General features: G+C 44.7%; 1 protein-coding gene across 2 annotated transcripts in view; it reads right to left on the bottom strand.

Moving 5' to 3' along the window:
- BCR (BCR activator of RhoGEF and GTPase) overlaps positions 1–23326 on the bottom strand; it is a 684728-nt gene that overhangs the window by 400989 nt on the left and 260413 nt on the right. For both annotated transcript variants that reach the window (XM_069619855.1, XM_069619856.1), the window contains exons 3-4: positions 12340–12444; positions 11674–11859 (exon numbers count right to left, since the gene is read on the bottom strand). In XM_069619855.1, coding sequence (XP_069475956.1) covers positions 11674–11859; positions 12340–12444 — 291 coding nt within the window. The remainder of the gene's footprint in view (positions 1–11673; positions 11860–12339; positions 12445–23326) is intronic.

The raw sequence follows: 23326 nt of genomic DNA, 5'->3' as shown, positions 1-23326 counted from the left end.
TATGGCGTAGACATCCTCATCATAAAATTGGTCGACATCACCCATGTCCCCTTGGTCTTCCGGGACAGTGTAAGTTCCAGTGTCCTGGAAGTCTTGCATAGTGTCACAATAAGCAAGCTGCCCTAAATCCTGCTGTGAGGTGGAAGCTTGTTTGGGGTCTGTGCGGGCTCTCTTGGTGGGGGGCTGGGTAACTGCTGCCCTGCTTTGAGTAGTAGCTGGCCTGCTGTGTGGGGCAACCTGAAGGTTTACTAAGACTTAGGGGTAGTCATCAAAGAAATTAGCTAGGAAAGACATCCATCTCATGACTATCAGTTTCTGCTGTCCATTGTGATTAACTTGGGATAACTGGGGGAACAGAGGCAGGTGGGGTGGGTGTTGGTTCTGGTGCATGTTTTTTTATGGCGCATAGCCCCCGAAATGGTGCCCTCCCACTGGGTCATAGTCCCCAAACTAGAGCCCTCTCCCTGTATTTTAGAAGACTTATGGTTCTTCTACGTCCGACTCTTCAATAGCGTGTCTGGGACGTGTTTCTTAATGCGCTCACTCATCTTCAAGCTCGGTGTATTTTTCAACTGTTTTTTGGCATGCAAGGGGGCCGTCGATGTGTCTTTCGACGCCCGGTCGTTGGCGTGTGAGGACTTCCAGACTTTAGACACAGTGTCAGAAACTGACTTGCCTGTCAGTTCGGGGGCCTGTCGTGAGGCGAGCATGATGGCACAGAGGACAGGATGCTGTGTGTGGCTTTCCGGTCTGCTGTGAGGTCGACTTTCGGCCGTGGGAGGTGTGTTTTGTGTGGTGTGCTTTGGTCGTGCTAGTGCCACCGGGTATCGTCTCCGTAGCAGAACTGCCGGCCTGCCTGTTGGGGTCGGGGGCTTGCACGCAGGTATTTGACGGATCACGATCGCCCTCAGCGTCACTGTAGACGTCAATTCTGCAGTCGCTGGGGGCTCCCTCAACGTCCATGGCGGCCTCGGCCTGCATGGCGTAGTGGGCCCAGCATTTTGTTGTCCTTAAGTTTTGGGCTTTGGGCTTTAACAGTTTGCATGACGTGCACTGTCCCTCGGCATGATCCCTTGGGAGACAGATTGCACACCCGGTGCAAGTCTTTCAAAGGGAATTACGATTACAGGATGGGAAAAACTTAAAAGGTGTATTCTCCATTGTGTATGGGGAAGGCAGACTGGCAAAATAAGTGGGAGGAGAAGTGAATATACATTCTCTTAGCGAGACTAATGAATGAACCACCCCCACTCTCCGAACTGTGAGGGGCGAGGCCTTTTGAAGCCTTCCGAGGCCGTATGAAAGGTTTGTCGAGACTAGTTGGTGTAGTCGATAGTAGTTCGCCCTCGATGCCATCGCCGAAGATCTTGCGGGAGAGGGAGAACAGCTAACAAAGGACAGAAAGAATATACTAGAATTAATTTTTCTAAGCAAAGGCGATAGCCAGAAGGAACTTCGCAATATGTGACAGACTATTATGGCGGGAATAAACAATCTGAGGGACCTCGACGCGTGAAGCACCATGGGTACAGTAGACATAACACTAGGGATACTATTACTGGCACGCCCTGTTGACGTCGTCCCTTTCGAGTTTCAAAAACAACAACTGCAATATTCTGCAGCTTCCACTAGATGTCAGCCTATACATAGCATGTGATCTAAGCAGATTCCACAAGCCTCAGAAATATATATATTGTTTATGTACAAAACATTTTGAAAAAAAAGATAAAAGTAGGAGAGGGCAAAGTTGGTAAGAGAAGATAAAGAGGAGGTTCCAGGATTTAACGGTTGTTGTATGAACATTTTAAAAATACAGGTTTAAAAATCATGAGGAAGCGCTGTCAGCCCAAAAGTAAAAAGATATAAACAAATCATAAGATGACAAAACAAACGATGACTCGAGTCTGCAGGCAAGATAAACCTTGTGTAAGAAATTAGGAGTAGATCTACACTGCCTATTTGTTTTGAAGAGATTTAAAAAAAAAACTTGGGGGCTAATAGAAAATATGAATTTTTTAAATTGTTTTACGAACCCCCAAATCCCAATTTCCAATTTGATAAAAACAAGCAACTTTAACAATATTACGACTACTGTTCCAACCTCATCATTGACTATTTCTTCTGCGACGAAAGGACTGCTGCTATGCAGGAGTACAGGGATGAGTAGTGGGTAATTTACCTACTCAGCCTCACACTACTACTAAACCAGCAGCAATCCCACTCAAAGGTGAAAAAGGCACAGTCTGAAAAAAGTATACCCCTTCAGCTTTTTGGTAGCGCAGGCCGAGGGCAGACTATCGTCAGCAGTGGTGTGAGCTGGTAACAGTAGAAACCCAAACATCCGTAGCACAATGGTTACCAAAATAAAAATATCCAATCAAGGTTTTATAAACATAAAGATACGTTAATCAAACAATAAAGTACAAAAAACTACCTATACACACTAAAAACCCATCCCTGTGAAAGAAACAGAACGCAGAACTTTGGGTGAAAGGGCACTCTGGTTTGATGTGCAGGGCTGTTCAGCAAGTAACCTGAATTGAATGTCAATAGCTCAAGATATGTCTTTGTAGAAAAAAGGTAGCGCTGGGGAGCTTAAACATCACGATGGTGACAAAAAGTGGACCAGGGCAGGGCCTCTTCACAGTACCTTTGGTGTCTTGTCTTTGGGGGCTCAAAAGCAGGGAGCCAGGCTTAAATGAGCTTCATTAGGTGGTGACTAAGCGTTGGGTTGGCAAGCTGGTTGACTGGGTCCAACACGTGTTGCAGTCCAGGCAGCAATGACACATAGCATGAAGAAGCATGGGACAGGCAGGCAATGTCTAAATCGGTGTAGCTCAGAAGCAATTCAACGGGAGGCCCAATGCAGGGTCGAGAAACGGGGTCGAGAAACAAGGCGAGTCCTTAGTTCTGTACTCCCACACCAGGGAGCTTGGTCGAAACCAGCAGGGTCCAGTGAGCAAGCAGAACGACCTTGGCCCACAGCAGTTTACCCCCCTCTGCCTTGAATGCCTTCCGCCTTTACCTCTATGGCAGAGGGCTTTGGAGCAGGCTGTACTCTCTAAAGAGGTCCAGTGAATCCTTCCTGTCCTTGTAAGAGTCCAAAGATGAATCAGAGAAACAGGAGGTGCCTCTTCCTTATCGAGGTAAAACGTCTCATGGATTGGTCCAAACCAGGCCTGCTGTAAGGGATCCAATCCAGGCTGTTGTAACAAGAGCCCTTTGCCTTCCAACATTACACACAAAGTGCCTTGCCCGCAGCAAAGGGAGGTGCGGGACCGGAAGTGGTAGCAGGCCCTGGCAGAAATCAAGATAGTGCAACCCTTCTCTCAGCCCAACTGTCCAACCTAGCTACTCTAACTTTACTCCTTTCCATACTTTCTGACTTCAATGGTACTCCAGTTTTCAGCACCCTGGTTTAAGAGTGGCTTTGGTATGTCAGTGCTGTCTTTGAATTACTGGTGCCCAGGAGATGTCCTGGGGGAAGTCTGTGCCATAGAAAGAAGGTGCTGGCCTTCCTCTGGGGATCAAAGAGGAAACATCCTGGTCATTGTTCTAAATGGCTCTTGTGGAGACAGTCCAACAAGACACCAATAACCATCAGTCCTGCCATATATGGGTCCCTGTGCACAGAGCCGACACTAGTGTGATACTGATATATGATTGCTGTGGCTGTATAATGGTGTGCTCTTATGAAGTCACCATGCCACAATCAGGACAGGATTATGTTTAAAGCTGTACGTGTCACCACACTCAGATAGGCATACAATTATTAGATTTGGAAACAGAGGTGCAGATGATTACAAAGCCACCTCTGCCTGCAGGAACCTTGTATTCCACGGCTGTCAAGAATGCACATGTGACCTTTGAACATGCCCTGTGCCACTGCAGAGCTGGGGACGAGGATATCTGTAGACCATTTCGGCAAAAGCACATGCTTGCACTATAATTTTGGCAGAATGGCAGATGAACCAGTGAGAGGACAGGTCATGATGGAGCTGCTGTGCAGGTGACACAAGGAAAGATGGCAAGTCAAAAAAGTGGGGAGGTAGTAGATGCCGGATGCAAAATGCATTAAGCAGCTGTGAGGATGAGACAAGCACCATGCCAAGATGGCAGAAAAACACAATGATGCAGAGAGTGGTCAATGGTCAGAGGCATTGCAGGAATGTAAGAAACCGGAACCAAGGAAAGCCGGCAGATGATTTGCTAATTTGGAGATGTGCTTAAGTGTATCAACCTGGCGACAGATGGTACAGAGCGAAACAAAGTCTGGAGATGGTTCGGAGATGCCCAACAATGTAGAGGGAGAGCAGAGGAATAGGACACTCGATAGTGGGAAGACATTGGAAGTAAAACCCAGTGAAAGCAAGTGGGCAAGTCATTAGGAGTAACCCTGCAGACTAGAACTTGAAAAGAAATGGTGCAGAGTTACAGCTGATACAGATACTGAAAGGACGAGCTAAAGTTGCTCACTATAATTGATGAGACTGAAAGGAGGACCATTGAATCTTAGAAGTTAGAGCCAAGATCCAATCATTTTCTGAAAGAGACAGAATTTAGGCAGTGGGGAAAATAGATTCATGTGACCCAAGTGCTGACAATATTTAAGGTAAAGGAAAGAACTGTGCCAAAGAGACAGAGGTTATATCTCTGGACCATATAAGAAACCGTTTTAATAAAGTGTAATGTTGGATGTGTGAGTGTCATGTGCCGCCACAATACATGTGAGGCTGCTTGGAAAAGTAGCCATCCTTGATTGGTGTGAATATATTAAGTACAGGTGGTAACGAAGTAATAGTTATAATATTCACATCATATGTGTTAACCATAAGATGTGAATATTATAACTATTACTTCGTTACCGCCTTAGGGATGTGTAGAGTGCCAAGTCAAAGCATAAAAAAGCATGTATACCAGACTTTTTTAAATATCCCTTTGCATATTACAATATTATAATATAATATATACATATTATATATAACAGCCATTATTCAACATTCTGTTGAAAGGACTGCTGTAATTTTTTTAAGCATCAAAATAGTTCCTTGCTTTATTAATCTGTACAAAAGGTTAGGGTGGCTTTGTTGTAAGTAGAATGTGACCATCAGTTGGGCAGATATGTTGCAGCTGGTGCTTTAATCAAACAAGTCAGCTAATTTGCTCTGACAGCTTCTCGGACAGAGATCAAGTGTGGTATCCTTCCATGACACAGTGCGACAAACAATCCTGTAGGTGGGCTTAAGAATGCTCCAAGGTAGTCTTCTTGGCTAGTGCAAGTTACCCATGACCTTGTCTGTGTAAAGGAAGGAGTGAGTTGCTTGAATGCACATAGTGTTGGCATGTGGTATCAGTTTCTTTTAGCAGTATTGCAGCTCACTGTTTTTATGATTAAAGTTTTTTGGATGACTTGAAAACATGCAGGTTGGATGGCTTTTGAGAGTAAGGAGCACAATGATTCCCTCAAATATGGTTGAAGCCCGCGAGGAGTAAAGGGCGCGCTGTTGTCTGCTGTTTGCGGCTGGTTTTGGCGGGTAAGTGCTTGAATCATCGAGGTTTAAGTTGATTTTCGTAACATATTTATAGCAAAGACTTGCCTGCTGTATCACATCCCAATTCCATCTATGGAACCGTCTAAACCTAGAACTAGGCTGCAAGGGAAGCTAGAGGAATCTTTAGCCCAAATAACTAAAACCCCTATTTTGTACACGCCACCTGGGGAAATCATTCTAATAGATGATCATAGTGAAGAACCTTTAAGAACTGAAGGATGCAGAGAGACACCAAAAGTAGAAAATTTATCTAAAAATGTTGATTCCACAATACTTCCACCTCAGAAATGTCACTCTCCGAAACATGATATTTTGACAACAAACCATTCAACAGAATGGAATAAGAATGGTCAACATAATACTCCAAAATCGATTGACCTGATTCCAGATGGAAGAGACGCTTCTCTTCTCCATAACAGCTGCTTATTGAATCCACAGAAAAGAGATAATTAATAACACGGAAGTCAACGCGGTTCCGATGCACATTCTTCCCTCTGATGGTACTTTACACTCAGTACAATCTATAGCTAGAATTTCAGGGCAATCAATAGAAGATGACAGTTGCTTTACGCCATCTTTACAAGATCTAGCTAAAGCAGCAAAATTACTGTGGCAATCAACATGTCTACCAACAGCGGCAAGAGTCATTGACCACACCAAACCCATAGCAGTCCGCATCGCTCGTCTATCTCTCGATATCACTGAGATAGACGCCATTATGGATTCTCAGGAAAAAAGAAACAAAGTCTTCAGTGGAGCTTTTACGTCAAATCCATTAAGAAATATTGAGACATCCACGCCAATTGGACAACCAAGAACAGGTTTCCATGGAGAAAAAAATACAATGCATTCGAATAAATTGTCACCTAAACTTAAAACAGAAGAATTGGATTCTTTTTCCTCAAGTGTAACAACTGAACATCAAAGTCAATCTCCGGAAACCCAACAAAGAATGCCAACGACAATGCAGGATTTACAAAACACACTGGTGGCGGTATTATCTACCGCAATGATTCCGTTTCTAAAGATCCAGGAGTATATGGTCGATTCTATAAAAGATCAAGCGACGCTGCTAGCGATGATAATGACTAAGCAAACTTATTCAGAAACTTTTGTAAACACTATTCAAGACCGACTTAAATATGAAGCAGAAACATCTAGAATGTGGCAAACGCGACTAGCGGAACTAGCAAGAGTGGACCGGGTAGACAAGCAGAATCTTTGGGAAACTGTTTCAACAATTACCAAAAAACAAATTGATGACAAAGCAAAAAAACAATCGCAGACGATGGAACAAAAGCAATATGTAACAAATCATACTCAAACTGAATGTTCAAATAAAATAGAGGATAAATCAGATCAAACGACACAATATGAAACTCAATCACTTCAGGTTATACCAAGTAATTTGACAATACCCATACTGGAGGTGAATGCTGAACCACCTTCTTGTACTCCGTTTGACTTATTTGATCTTTCCAAACGGGGAATAGTGGGTCAAGACATATCAAGCAAACCAAAGAACAAGAAAGCAACAAAAAACCCACACAATGGCTCTTGTGCATTCCTTAGAAAAAGGAAGGCAGTACAGAAGATGTTGTTACCAGACGAGTCAAAGAACAACAATACGGAACCTACTATCCAAAAAAAGTGTATACAACTAACTACTCAAAGAACAAAAACGGCGATAATACAAAAAGATGCCACCAATGTGGATATGCAAGTATTGCCTGAACCACTGGATGCACTATTGGAGGTAATAAACCAAGAAATGCCTTGTGAACCGGCAAATCCCATTCCAATGATAGATCAACCACCGATGATTTTAGTGACTGTAACTCAATGTCACTAAACTCACAAGATGCGACTTTGATCATCGTTGATGAATGTCAAAATACAGTTATAGATCAATCTCAGAGCAAATATGACAAAGAAGATGCTTCAACTAACTTTTCCTTTGAATATTCAACAGTATCCAATGATGAATCTTGGACATCAGCAGACACGCAAGTGGAATGTACTAACAACAAAAACCCTATTGTTCAATCAAGTCCCAGACTAGTTAGACCAATCTTCCAAAACTCGTTGAAGGTTTCTTGTGCCTATAGAATAGCCCTATTTCCGAAGACAGTAAACACAGAAGACCCGGTAATAATGAACAGATCTAACATTTTGCGAGTGTTCAAAGCAATTGCTCAATTGACTAAAATGAAATCAGATGATCTAGAACTTGTATTGTTTCTGAAAAAATGATGTACGGAAGAGGCACATATTGACTTTTACAAACAAGACACAATGCAAAGAGTCTTGGCAACCAAACATCACTTTGAAACATTAGGGTTCGAAATAGAAGAAATCTTTGTTTCACGGTCGATGGCTGAAAAAAAGGAAAAAATCTGGCATTGTTTAGGCAACATATATTTAACAATAATCCTGAACAGAGTAAAGTGATAAGTTCTGCGCAAAATGTCAATGACTCAAGAACAAAGTTCCAGGCGCAAGACCATAGAAATACACACAAATTTTATGGCGTGACTATTATGAGACAACACAAACAAAACCAAACTTGAAGGCCGAGCAAAGTGGAAGGAAAACTTACCTATAACAACGAAGAGGTAATAATTCTCAAAAGTGTAGAACAGCTCTAGGCTTGTGGAATACAAGAGGAAACAAACATCTCCTAGAAAAACAGTCAACATTTTTGGACAACCTGGATATCATTTGCTTGCAGGAAACGTGGTTGACCGAAGAGGTAATATGCAATGGGTATAGTATCCTAATGAACCCCGCTATATCAGCACAACAGGGAAGACCAGCAACAGGAATGTTGATACTAACAAAATTACTGCCAACTTGGACAATAATAGCAAGTAAGAACATACACCCGTGAGCACAATACCTAACTATCAGAATTCGACCAGATAATAATAATGAAACATACGTGTCCACGGCTGCTAATCTGATATCTATCTTTAACGTCTATTGGAAACCAAATGCAATGTCAGAGACAAGATTCATAGATTCAATATGCGATGAAATTGACAACTTGGCCATCTCGAACAGTGGAACTGAATTTATTATAGCAGGAGACTTTAATTTGAGAAACATCTTTCTAAGTGAACAACCTACTAATAGCAAAGGTAAGCCGTTACCAACATGGTCACGAGAAACGTCCAATTCAACTATCGACTATATTTTTATATCAGAAGGGATCCGAAATTTAACAACTTTGACTGGAAATTCGATACAGCCAGATAGTGACCACCATCTGATACAGATTGAATGGGCTAGCAATGCAATAAACGACCAACGACTAATGCTGCCTGAACTTGATCTCACAAATGGGCTGAATAGACTCCGAATAAAACACCAAATATCGGAAATAGTCTCAAATTTTGAAGATACGCCAATTGAAGATAAATAAAAATTGAATTATGGTTGGATCTTAGAAAAATATCAACATGCGGGATCAAAGCAGAAACAAAAACAAACCCATGCACATTATTTTAACGTGGAAATCCAAACAAAAAAAAAAACAACATTACAAGCGCTTGCGAAAATTGAGAAAAAACAGGGAACTAAATTTTGATATTGAAATAAAAAAAATAAAAACAATTATTCCAACGCAATAAAATCTATCAAAACCTCTATAAAACAGAACGATGCAGAAGCGATTTTGAAAGCATTGAATCAGAAAAATACACGCCCAATTATGGTCTTTGCTAAATGTCACATCTACATCAAAGAATATGATTCAAGAAGTTGATGCAGACAGATGGGTGAATCATTATTCAACATTATATAAAAACACTGTACAATCAGACACAAAGGATATAGAGAAAGACGACGATCCTTGGGACCTTAATTGGGACCTAGAAGATGTCATCAGTACCATCAAGTCACTAAATTCTTCGAGAGCGCCAGGCCCAGATGGCTTAGCAAACAGTAATTTAAAAGCGGCGCCAGAAGATTGGGCTAAATTCTCTCTTTTCCTTTTAAGATTAATTGAAAAGACGAAAGAGATTCCCCTAACATGGACAACAGCAGTTCTGATTCCTATTTACAAGGCAGGAGATAGAAAAGATCTGGCTAATCATAGGCCGATAGCCTTATTAGATCCTTTAGGAAAATTATTTGCGGGTTACCTCCAAAATAAATTGAATCAATGGGCAATAGATCATGACAAAAAAGCTAAAAGACAAACAGGCTTTGTTAATCGCATAGGCACCAATGTCAACCTTTTGTTGCTGAATATGCTGCAATACGAAGCAATAGCAAAATCACATCAAGTATATGCTATATTTATAGACCTAAGGACTGCTTTTGATTTAGTCAATAGACAACTACTATGGTCTAAGTTAAGAGCCTGGGGATGCCCCTTGAACATTTTGAATCCAATAAAACAACTATATTCTAACACCTCCATATGTATCTGGCTCATGAAAGATGGAAGAGTGACAGAATCTATACCAACTGGGAATGGGCTAAAACAAGGTTGTCCATTAGCCGCGTGCCTCTATAATCTCTTTACTTATGACTTTGGAGAGAAAATTCAAAACAACATGGCAAATCCACCAAAACTCAATAGGGAAACCATTCAAACACTAAGTTATGCGGATGACATTATTATTCTAGATAAAATGTTGAAAGGACTTCAACAATCCGTGAACAAAGCTCAAATTTACATGATAGAGAATAATCTACAAATTAACATCAATAAAACCAGAATAATGAAACTCACCACTCAAAAAACTAAGATTCAACATAATATGAAGATTCAACTAGAAAATAAAGTGATAATTGCGCTAAAACAATTAAATATCTAGGAGCTCTAATTAATCCATCAGCGAATGAAGCAGAATGGAAAGAACATATTGAAGAGAAGGCGAGATCTTTGGCAAAACAAGGGCGCTTCTTCCACTTAAAATATGGGACATATTCAGCAAAAGCCACAGTTCTGCTCTATAAACAAAAAGTAATTCTAATCTTGACATATGGGAGCGAGACACTCATTAATCAACAACTAATGAGATAGACATATTACGAAGCATTATTTTGGAGGAAAACACTTGCATTACCTAAAACATTTCACATCAATAGAATAAGATTTGAACTAGCTTTACAATCGGTACAATCCATAATACTTTGGAAACAAATGGATTTGTTAAGAAAAATATTTTCTGAGGAAAAAATACCAGCATTAGAAATCCTAAGGGAAAAAAAGGAAACATTTCAAACATCAGCTCTCTTGAAATGGTCCACAAGCGTCATATTAATGTGGAAACTGAAGTTAGAGCACTCAATGAACTACCATCATATCTGGCACAGTTTCCGTGTTGTAATACCCGTGATCTGTTATTGCGCTTTCGTTTTAACATATTGCCCACCAGAGAATACCATGCTTTGATAGATAAAACAGCCACCAAATCCGCGGCGTGTCGATTTTGCAAAGATCAAACGAGAATAGAAACTCTATTTCATGTGATTATGGTTTGTCCAGCTTTGAAAGCAAAAAGACTTTTATAGAGAAATCGCTGAAAAACAGCTGACAACTGAGGAAAGATGGGCAGAACTGCTCAAAGGCAAGAATCAACGTCTTATATTTACTGTGATTAAATTCTGGAGCGAGATTACTAAATAATTTTAGATGAATAATAAGAATAGAACTGTCTGAATATTTTGTAAAAATGTATGTAAATATAAATGAAAAGTGTGTTAATTCAAACAAAGCATTTTAATAAAAAAAAATAATAATAATAATTTAAGAACCAAAGTTACACCAAGGATGGAGGAAGAAAATAGGACAGAGAATTAGCATAGTGCTAGGGAACTAGATAGCTACTGGAGTTCAAACACAAAGTTTAAGGACATAATCACAGGTTGATAGGTGAAGGCATGGAGGAGTAGCAAAGACTGGAAATGCTGCAGAGTGAGCATAATAACAGAGGAAAGACAGCAACAGGAGAGCAGGTAGGTGTGACTAAAAAGGACACATTGAGATCGCATTATCTCAGATCACATTATCTTAGCACAAGTTGCATAGACATCAATCTTGGAAATCACAGTAATGTAATCCCTCCTCCATATATCAACAAGCAGCCAAATGGAGCTAGTCACTCACCAACTTTTGAAAAAGGTCGCCCACCCGTTGCTGGTGACTCCACTGTTGTACCCTCGGGAAAAGACGGTCATAGAAGTCCTTGTGGATCTCATAGAGCTCAGGCACTTTGAAGAAGATGGTCTCAATCTGCTGGCTGGTCAGCACTGGCTGGGACGTGGTTGCGGCCGCTTTCAGTGGCTTCATAGGCTGATAAGATTTGTTGGAGAAATCACATATGAGCAAACATGGACAGACTATTATTAAAAAGGATCACAGCTAACCAAGTCCTTAGCACCCTTAAGTGTTCATATGCTCCAGACAGAGCTCACATGTACTCATATTGCACCAAGCACGACCAATGTCCCAAACAATCGTACCCTTAATCTGATACTTGTATCTAGTCACCCTCACTCTGACCATGGCCAACCGAAACTGCTATTGCCAACGTATGACCCCCTCATAGAGGAAACATGTGTTCCCAGCAGAAGTAGCCTTCCCCCAGTACAAGCACTCTCCAGCCAACTGCAACAGCCCCAGCCCAACTGCAGCAGCCCTCACCAGGCAGCAGTGACCCTTGCCCAGAAGCTAGAATGGTGAATTTCAGCCAGCATCAGCAGTGGCCCTCGCCCAGAAGCAGCCATCAGCTAACTGCAGTAGCCACTGCCCAGCATATTCATCAGTCCTTACCAGCAGCAATGCTTCAAGATGGCTCAAGTATGTCTCCTCGCTGGACAAAATTGCAGACAAAACCCATTTCCTCATCTCAAGGCCTTTCTCTAGGTCTGGTTCACTCTGAAAAGAAAGAAAACAGACTGATAAGGATACTTCACAAGACCAACTCCAAAGAAATAAATAAGAAACAATAGTTAAAAGGACAGGTTTTTGGAGGATAGGCTACTTGGAAGGACCACTCTGGTTGAATCCTTAGGAGGATCCGAGGGACTCTTGGCTAACATTGCAGTACGGCTCCTCAACTTAGGGATAGACACTGTAGGAACAAGATCCCAGAGAGAACACACAGTACACTGAACCGAGAGCGAGCACAGCAACAGGAGTAAGGGTTAGGGCTTTCTAACCTCTGATGGCAGAAGCTCAAGAATATTTTAAAACCAAACAGAAGCCCAGGTTTAGATGCTTAAGCCGCAAAGGCTCAGGGTTACTTTCCTCCCCTCTAAAGTCCATGTCAGTAGGATCTCATGACAGGGGTCTTTATTTATTCGAATTTGTAGAGCGCGCAACAGCCCGGAGGCCTCGTGGCGCTTGTTACAGACAGATGTCTTGGTTACAGAAAATTTGAGAAGCAGCACAAACGTATTACAGTACACACATGAGATAGCGTGGCATCGTGGCACTTGTCACAGACAGATTTCTTAGTTACAGAACATTTGAGAAAAACAGAAAACAGTATACATTACAGGCATATGAGAGAGCAAGGCAATCAAAGGGTTTAGACGAAGAGGGAAGTTTTGAGTTTTTTACGGAAAGCAAGGAGTGAGTTTTCTGTTCTGATATCAGTGGATAGTGCGTTCCAGAATCCGGTTGCAATTTAAGGAAAGCCTAGCCCACCAGCTTTAGACCTGTTCATGCGTGGGTTGTGAAGTTGGTTAGTGTATTGGGTCCTGATGAATGTAAACTTCTCTATAGTCTCTGATAGATAGGATGGAGCTGTGAGGGTGAAGCATTTGTAGGTGACGTTAAGGATTTTAAAAGTGATGTGCTCTTTGACCGGGAGCCAGTGAGCTGCCTGTCAGGCCTGGGAGATATGTTCCTTTTTGGGGATGCTTAAGGATGCTCGAAGCGCATTATTCTGTGTGATTTGGAGTCAATGGAGGTTTTTTTCAGATGTACCTACTAGAAGGGCATTTCAATAGTCTAGTTTGGCACCAATGGTGGCTCTGCTATTGATAGACAGTTGGGCTTAGATAAGTAAGGTTTTATGGCGTTTATTCGCTTTGTAGTGTGTGCTGAGGTGGAGGAGATGGCGCTGACCTGTCTGGTCATGGGTAGTGTGGAGTCTATGTATACCCCTAGAGTCTTCACAGATGTGGAGACAGGGATAATCGTGTTGTCGATAGTGAAGTTAGGGTAATGCCTGTCGAGTTTGGCTAGTGTATTTTTTATACCCAATATGAGGATTTCCGTCTTCTCCCTATTGAGGCAGAGGCCATTAATTGCCATCCAGGCCTGGATGGTGGATTATATTAGGTGAAGTGCTTCAGAATCTTTGTTATAGATTCCGGTGAGTGGGAGAAGTACCTGGGTATCGCCAGTGTAATTAGTATACGCGATACCAAGTGCGTCGAGCTTGTCGAAGAGGGGCTTCAAGAACAAGTTGTACAGTGTGGGTGCTGTGCAGGAGCCCTGTGGGACTCTGCAGTGGATGGTTGTGGGGGTTGCGTTGGCTATGTTAGAAAATACTTTCATTGCCCTGCCTTCCAAGAAGGAGGTGACCCAGAGAGCTGCTTCTTTAGAGAAATTAGCCGAATGGGTAAGGTGCGAGTTGAGTGTCTTGTGGTCCACTAAATCGAAAGCAGCTGAAAGGTCAAGGAGTAGCAACAGAGCTGGTTTTCCTTTGTCCATGATTTGGGTGATCTGATTTTTTTAAATCCACCAGAGCCGTTTCCGTGCCATGTCCTTTGCGGAAGCCAGATTGTCTGGTTCCGAGGATGGAGTGAGCTTCAAGTAAGTGTTGGATCTGGCTATGGGCAGCTTTATCCAAGATCTTAAGGAGGAAGGGCACAGTGGTTATGGGTGAGTAGTTGTTGGGCCGTAGTGGGTCTAGAGTGGGCTTCTTCAGAAAGGGGCGAACCCATGCCTCGTTTAGGCTTGCTGGGATAATGCCTGATCTGAAGGAGGCATTGATGAAGGATGTCGGGAGCGGTGCGAGAATGTTGGCGCATTCCTTGATGAGCTTAGGTGGACGTATGTCCTCTTTGCACTTGGACAGTTTTAGGTTTTTAAGGAGGTTGCTAACTTCTGTTTCAGTGATGTCGCTGAAGGAGAAGAGCGGTTTGGGGAGGTTGGTGGCAGAGGGGTTGGAGACTGTTTGTTTGGGGACAGGGTGGTGAGGTAAGGTTTTACAGTGGTCCTGGATTTTATTTTGCAGGAGATCAATTTTGTTTAGCATGGCCGACTGAATACTGGCACACCATGCTTCATCTTCGATGATCTCGTCTGGGGAGTTAGGAGGTGAAATTAGCTCATTGAAGATGGCGAAGATTTCCTTAGATTGAGAGTTGGCATTTGAGATGGGGGCATTAAAGGAGTTGGCTTTGGTGATGGCGGCTTTGTATTGGCTGGAGATTATATCGAAGCAATTTTTAGTACTGACGCTAGGGTTAGATTGCCAGTTTTTTAGTGCTTCCCTTTCATGGGAGCGGAGGCCCTGCAGTTCTTCTGTGAACCAAGAGTTGGTGTGCAGTGACTTTTTTTCTTTTTTACTTTCAAGTGGGGCTATAGCGTTAATGGCTTTGGTAAGAGTGTCTTTGTAAATGTTTGCTAGGGTGTTGAGGTCACTGGAGAAGGGTGGGGCCAGTGCTGGGTTATTCAAGTGTGGGCAGATGTTCTCCTGGGTGAGTTTCTTAGAACTTCTTGCTTTAGCTGCGGCGGCAGGGGTGGAGGTTTTTGAGTTGGCAGTGATGGGAAGGTAGAATTCAATACAATTGTGGTCAGTCCATGGCATGGCTGTATTGGAGGTGATGGCGAGGCAATTATGGTCTGCAAACCAATCCAGAGTGCGGTCTTTGGAGTGAGTAGGGCTTGAGACTTTTTGTATGGAGCCTAGGTCAATGAGTTCTTTGGCGAGGGACGCAGCAACTTTGTCTTTGGTGTCATTAAATCCTAGGTTTAGGCCTCCAAGTAGTAGTGTTTTATTGGAGCTTTTTAAGTTGCCACTGAGTAAATGTATAAGGTGTCCCTGAAAGTCTGAAGGGAGACCTGGGGGGCGGTAAAGGACATGGATGTTGATGGTACTGTTAGGGGATAGCGTAAGCTTAGCAGACAGAATGTCAGAGTTGCTAGCCGGTGGGTGACTAATAGGTCTGAGAGGGAGGGTGTCTTTGGAGATGAGGGATACGCCACCTCCTAGGCAAACTGGTCTGTCTTGTCTGAGGATGGTGTATCCTAGTGGGAGAGAAAGGGCAACGGCTGGGCCGGATGCCTCATGTAGCCAGGCTTCTGTGACAGCTAGTATGTTGAGGTTGAGATTGGTTAGGAGATCGTGTATTTCTAGGGCATGTGCTGGGAGGGAACGAACGTTGAGGAGATCACATTTGATAAGCGGTGTAAGATTAGTTTTGATTTCTGTGGAGATGGGTGTAGAGGCTGAATCTGAGGTAGACTGTGTAGGCCTAATGGATGGTATACTTGAGTGAGAAGGTGTAGACTTATGTACAGTAGTGGGTTTGATGTGTGAGGAGTATCTGTGGTAGGGGCGGGAGCCTAATTGTAGATTCCTGGATGCAGTAGGTGTGGGAAGACACTTGAGATCTAAGGGTAGAGTCCAGGCTTAAAGCCTGTTGAGTCTACTGGCTATAGTGGGACAGGGCAGCAGGTGAGACATGACTGTGTGCGAGTGGTGAGATTGTTGTGTGGTAATAAGGGCGGACAGAGTGGCGTGGGGCGAGTGTGCTCGGGTGATGTGGTGAGGTGGTAGTAGCGCGCAAGTGGGTTTGGTGTCGTTTGTAATGGGACAGAATGCAAAGCGGGTGAGGCAGAATGCAAGCACAGTGGTTGTGATGAGGCTGAGGTCCTTGTTAGTGACTTAAGACAACATGGTGTGCCTGGGATTAGAAACGGTATCTCAGGCTTCCACTAAAACACAGAACTGGGGGCAGGCTAGGACCTCCACTCACACAGTCGACCATTTTCCTTATGTAGCACGCACCCAAGTCTAAAGTAGGGACAATGCGATTGCCAAAATGTGCGTTCCAGAGACACTTGTTAGTGTATTATGGAAAGCTAACAGAAATGATCTGGCGATGCGCAAAGTAGGTAGAAGCATATTCACCTTCAAAGGGCCACATTTTATGGGCGACATCCTGACCCCAGAAGATCAAAACTGAAAAACGTTGCATCATGTAGGATTCAGAGTCTTCTTTCCAACCACAGATCAACCCATGCCATTTGGAGAATGAAGTTCAGAGGCAACATGCCCAGGAAGGTGTTCGAACTCCTTCATTCCAATTATGTGCAACGAACCAGATGGTTTCTCTCAACTATTGTAACACTCTATACCTTAGACCTACCAAAGAAATGTGACATCTTCAATGAATACAACATCTGAGACCTTCTCACAGTCCACCAGAACCAGGGAACTGAGAATACCCATCATAGGTAACTAGTATTGAATGACCAGAGAATCCTCATCACAATTGCTCAAAACTAGATGACCCGCCCCTTCCTAAAAGATGAACTAAACTGGTGGTTATGAGAATTCTTCAGGCGGGACTCAGGAATATGTCCGATGTTCAAAATTGCAAACGTGCCGAATGAAGTTAAGGTAAACGTTAAAAACACTGCCTTTACAAGAAGACTTTGCCTGGCAATGACTAGGGACTAACGACTTCATTGGCCTAAGAGGGCCGGTCTATTTGGGACAAATATATGCTAATGTACACCACAGGTATAGCTTTGATTTGTGCAAATATATATGATACATCACTCACCGTAATCGTATTTCCGATGCTTGTATCTGCTTAGATTCACATGCTGTGCATTGGCCGACATCTAGTGGAAGCTGCAGAGTATTACAGTTTGTTTTTCGAAACTCGAAAATGGGCGTCGACACAGGGCGTGTCAGTAATACTATCCCTCGTGTGACATCCACTGTACCCATGATCCCTCACGCGTCCAGGACCCTCAGATTGTATTTTTTCTGCCATGAGGTAGCATGAGGAGTAGCGAGAGTACAGATAATCCAAGCAGATAGATAGATAAGACTACAAGCATCCATGCGCCTTCTCTCAGAGGGGAGGAAGGGTGGGTCCCATGTGAATCTAAGCAGATACAAGCATCAGAAATACGATTACGGTGAGTAATGTATCCCTTCTGAGGCTTGTGGAATCTGCTTAGATCACATGCTGTGCATAGAGTAGCGAGCAGTGTTAGAAGAAGGAGGTGGGATGTGAGAAGGGTCATGAGCAAATAAATGTCTTGGAACCGCTTGTCCCACTTGAGTATCTGTCTTGGAATGGGTGTCAATGCAGTAGTGCTGAGTAAAAGTGTGAATAGAGCTCCAAGTAGCTGCCTTGCAAATGGTGTCAAGGGGTACATTTGCAATGAAAGCCAGAGTGGCCCCAATGTCTCTTGTAGAGTGGGCTCTTGGCATGAAAGGCAATGTTTTTTCAGAAAGGGAGTAACACACCTGGATACAGTTAACAATCCACTTAGAGATGGCACCTTTAGAGACGCGATCTCCCTCTTTGCCTGTAGCTACGGAGACAAACAGTTGGTCTGTTTTCCTTAGCGGTCTGGTTTTGTTTACATAGTATAGGACCGCCCTACGCACGTCTAAGGTGTGTAGTTTCACCTCAGCCGAGCTTTGTGGGTCTTGGAAGAAAGCTGGAAGCTGGATGGACTGGTTCACGTGGAATTTAGAAATAAACTTAGGTGAGAACCTAGGGTGTGTACGTAAAACCAGTTTATCTTTATGAACCATAAAGAAAGGATCCTGCACTGACATAGCCTGAATTTCACTGACCCTTCTTATAGATGTAATTGCTACTAAGAAGGCCGTCTTATAAGTTAGGTGTTTGAGACTGCTTTTATGCATGGGCTCGAATGGGGGGCCCATGAGTTTAGCTAGCACCACGTTAAGGTCCCATCCTGGTGGTGGGTTTGAAATTGGAGGGTGAAGTCTCTTTACTACTTCCATGAAGGCTTTAACCACTGGTACATTCCACCACAACACCTTGTTATGGGAGGTGGTGTATACTGACAGAGCTGCCAGGTGTACCTTTAGTGAGTTAAAAACCAACCCTGCGTCCAGCAGGTGGAGCATGTATGTGACAATTGTGGAAGGAGTGCAATCAACTGGGTTGATTTGCTTATTCTGGCACCAGATAACAAATCTTTTCCATTTGTCAAAGTAGCAGTGCCTCGTGTTTGGCTTCCTAGATTCTCCATACATCTCTGTGGCAATTTGAGATGTCCAAACTCTATGACCTAAGGAGCCATGCTGCCAGGTTCATTGAGTTGGGTTGAGGATGCACTTTCTGACCCTGGTGCTGGGACAGTAGGTTGTACCAGCCCGGGAGTTTGATGGGTTCGCACACCGCTAGTCTGCGTAAGTGTGGGAACCACGGTTGTCTCGCCCACATGGGAGCAACTAGGACGAGCGTCATCGATTCTCTGTTCATCTTGTTGACCACCTTCCTGATGAGGGGTGTTGGGGGAAAGTGTAGGCAAACATCCCTGACCAGTTCATCCATAGGGCGTCCCCTGGGAGCCTGGTTGGGGGGAACCTGGATGCGAATCCTGGGCACTGTCTGTTTTCGCTTGTGGCGAATAGGTCTATAGTGGGGAAACCCCACTGAGAGAAGATATCTTCTACGATTTCTCTGTGTAGACACCATTCGTGTTCCTCTGGGAGGGGATCTCTGCTCAAAGCGTCCGCCAGAGAATTGAGATCCCCTGGAACATGTTGAGATGACAGGAAGATGTTCCGTCTGAGTGCCCAGATCCAAATTTTCTGGGCAAGCTTGGACAGATTTGGCGAACGAGTCCCTCCTTGCTTGTTCAGGTAAAACATGGCTGTAGTGCTGTCCGTCCGGATCTGCACTGACAGATTCAACATGTAGGGCTCGAACGCTTGAAGCACTCTGAATACTGCCAGATGCTCTAGCAGGTTGATATGATTGTTGGCCACTGAGTGAGACCAGAGACCCTGAGCTGTATGGTGGAGATGGTGTGCTCCCCACCCTGACAGGCATGCGTCCGTTGTGACTATCGCCTGTATCTCGGGATCGTAAAAAAGGGTTTTCCATTGGACAGATTTTCTCTTGTCCACCAGTGAAGGCTTTGTACAAGTGTTGGCGAAATGACCACTAGATCGTCCCACTGACCACTTGCCTGAGACCACTGTTTCGCCAACCATTCTTGCATGGGACGCATGTGCAGGCGCGCGTGGGGGACCAGGTAAATACATGACGCCATCATGCCCAGCAAACGCATTGCTTTGCGTACCGTTATTTGGCGACCGGCCTGATATTGCAGAATTTGCAGCAGTACATTCCGAATTCTTTCCTCTGATGGAAAGGCCAACCCCTCTTGTGTGTTTAGGACAGCTCCTAGCAACTGTTTGGAGGTGCTTGGCACCAGACTTGACTTTTTCTCATTTATGGAGAAACCTAATTCGAAGAGGCGGTTGATCGTTCTTTGATTGTTTGTTCTGGGAATTACTGGGGTCTCCACGTGATGAGCCAGTCGTCCAGATAAGGGTACACTGGGATTGCCTCCCTGCGTAGGTGTGCTGCCGCCACCGCCAGTACCTTGGTGAATACCCTTGGAGCCGAGGCTATCCCGAGGGGCAGTACTTTGAACTGGTAGTGCTGACTGTCCACCTTGAAGCGCAAGTATCTTCTGTGCGCTGGGAACATGGAAATATGAAAATAGGCATCTTTCATGTCCAATGTTGCCATGTAGTCCCCCCTTTTTTAGGAGGGGGATTACCTTTTGGAGAGTAGTCATGCGAAATTTTTGGGGCTTGACATACTTGTTTGCAGGCCTAAGTCCAATACTGGGCACATTGTCAAATCTTTTTTGCCACAAGGAAGTAAGTTGAATAAATACCCTTGTTTACCTGGTGTCATGGGATGAGTTCTATCGCGTCCTTTGCTAGAAGATTGGCGATCTCTCCGAGGAGGATCTTCTGGTGGTCTAATGAGTGTACTTTTTGTCATGGAGGGTGATTTCGGGGACGCTCTAACAGTTCTATGCAGTATCCTGCGGACACTGTGGACAGCACCCATCTGTCTGATGTGATCCCTTCCCAAGCTTGGGTGAAGTTGGAAATGTGTCCCCCTACTGGGGATGCATGAGAAGGGACCCTGAATGGAACGTCACTGTTTGGGGGAGGCGTGCCACCGCCTCTACTGGGGCAGCCTCTACCCTTACCACGTCCTCTTTTTGTTACCTCTGCCATAACCCTGGGTAGACTGCTGGTTGTTGTTGTTCCATGGTGTACCCTGCCCCTGGGAATAGTTGGAGCCTATCTTGGAATTTTGGCTGCGTGGCCGATGAAAATTGCCATTCGCTCTTTGATTCGGGGGTTTGTTGGTTAATTGGCCCAGGGATTTGAGATTCTCGTACTCATCCTTGGAATTTTTTAGCGCGTCCTCTACCGCCTTGCCAAACAACAGATCCGGCTCCACCGGTTTGTCTATTAACGATGCTTGGGTCTCGGGTTTGAACCCAGATTCCGTAACCAAGCATGTCTTTTAATAACAGTACTCTCTATCAATCTGCCAGCGTTATCCGTGGCATCAAAGGTTGCCTTTAAGATGCAACCGGACACGGCTCTTCCCTCCGACGCAACCCGTGCCAACTGGCTTTTTAAGGGTTCTGGGGCGGAGTCGATGAGTGCCGCGACTTCTTCCCACTGGTGGCAATTGAAACTCACCAGTAGGGTGGTGGAGTTGGCAATCCTTGCCTGGTAGGCGGAAGTGAAGGCTACTTTCCTACCCAAACCATAAATCTTCTTGCTCTCCTTGTCGGGAGGAGCTTCAGATGATAGGGGCGTACCCGCCCTCTTTCGGGTGTTTGTAACTACTAGGGAGTCCGGTTTCAGATGCCCCCTTATGTACAATGGGTCTGATTGGGCTGCCCTGAATAGTTTTTCGATCCTGGGGTTTACCGCCCTGGTGAGGTTAGGATTTACAAGGGAAGGGTCTATTCTTCTTTGTATAGATTTGAGGATAGGGATGGCCTGAGCAACAGTTCTCCTTTCTCCAACTAATTCCTCGGCAAAGTCCCTCTCTTCCTGTGCTCCCTGGGTGTCAATGTGGAAGTGTTCTGCCGCCCTGGACAAAACTTCATTCAGGAGAGGTTGGTTGTCGACAGGGGAGTCGGTAACCGGGGGGTCTTTGTCTACTGGGGAATCTACCCTGTAGGTTTCTGGGTCTTCCTCTTCCTCCTCTTGGTCCTCGTCATCCCCATAGTAGCCCTTCCCAGTCTGGTCTCCCAACGTGCCCAAATCTGAATCCTCAATAAAAGGTGGATCCTCATTATATTGAGAGTAGGGCTGTATACAGAAGGGGTCCGAAGACCGTGTTGGTGCTTCAACCCGGGACTTCTTACTTGGGGGTATCGGGTCACTAGAGCCTGAGGGTGTAGCCCCGTCAGGGGTATATGAGAGTAAGTGCTCAGGATTCTTGGCATAGAAGTCTGCCAAGGATGACATCCTAGACATAACTCTGTCTATGTCGTCACTAGACCATTCCTTAGAGCTGGGAATTACTCTTTCCTGGGAGAGTTTCCCTGTTTTATCCTGATTGGACCTATGGCTTTGTGCAGGGGTCTTGGTTAAAATGACAGAAGACTGAGACTTGTCTGTTTCTGTGGAGTAGAAGACTGTGACCTGTCTGACTGCTTCTGTGGTGTAGAAGAAGGTAAAGAATGCTTCTTTTGTTGTTTTTCCCCCTCCCCGTGGGTGGAAGAGTGTTTCCCTGGTGTTTTTGCTCCTTCAGAGCTTTTCGACGTCTGGCGTCGAGGTTCGGGGGTAGTGTCCCTATCTCTAGAGTATGGAGGTCGGGACTCGGGAACAGCCGTTACGCGGTCTGCCGACGCCGACTCCTGGAGTGCAGCCTGGGGATAGAGGTTGGCTTCGTCTTCCGACGATCGAACCTCCGTTACCTTAGGGAGCGAGGCACTGTTGGCAAGAGTGGATGGCTGCCTGGAGTCATGTGGCGATCTAGATCGAGAACGCCCAGAGGACACCAATTCGGTGGACCGTTCTCTGTGTGCCTCTTTCCGAGAACTCAATGTGCGTGTCGAGTCTCGGTGGGAATTCGTGTGTTTGGTGGAAGTGGAGTGGGTAGCGCTCTTGTCGCTGGGAGTTTTCCCCATTGCTGCCCTGCCGGACAACCTTCCGAGGTCGGGGACTTGCGCTTGGCAGTCTCGCGACGCCACGTTGCACTCGCCGTCCGAAAGCATGGTGTCGCTGCCATCGCTGAAGGCGCCCTGCACTGCCATGGCCTCTTGTTGCCTGGCGTGGTGAGCCCAACGTTTGGTCGAACGGTCCTTAAGGGTTTTCAGTTTAAACCGACTACGCACTCTGCAGTTGGCCTCGGGGTGGTCCCTCGGCAAGCATAGGTTACACGTGGTGTGTCTGTCAACCCAAGGGTACTTGCGGTTGCACTTGGGGCAGAATTGGAAAGGGGTACCCCTCCATACGCACCCTGTGGTAGTGGGCTAGTGTGTGTAGGAATATATAAGAAAAAGCCAATATATATTTAGAGTGTAGAGTATGTACCACCCCCCACTATCCCTACTTGCAGTGCCGAGGCCAGAGGCCTTCCAAGGCCCGGGCCGAGGCCAGAGGCCTTCTGAGGCCCAATTCCGTTGTGCAGCTCTCGACGGTTCTTTTTCTTCTCCGACGGCGTCGAGTGTCGAAGGTCGGTGACTTGACGTTGGGGTGGAGAAAATGGTGAAATAACGATATTTTGCAAAATTATGG

The sequence above is a fragment of the Ambystoma mexicanum genome, chromosome 10, assembly GCF_040938575.1.
Source record: "Ambystoma mexicanum isolate Mex_15411 chromosome 10, UKY_AmexF1_1, whole genome shotgun sequence".
In the NCBI taxonomy this organism is placed as follows: Eukaryota; Metazoa; Chordata; class Amphibia; order Caudata; family Ambystomatidae; genus Ambystoma; species Ambystoma mexicanum.
The sequence above is the reverse complement of the archived record's forward strand: the minus strand, read 5'-3'. Positions and strand labels throughout refer to the sequence as shown.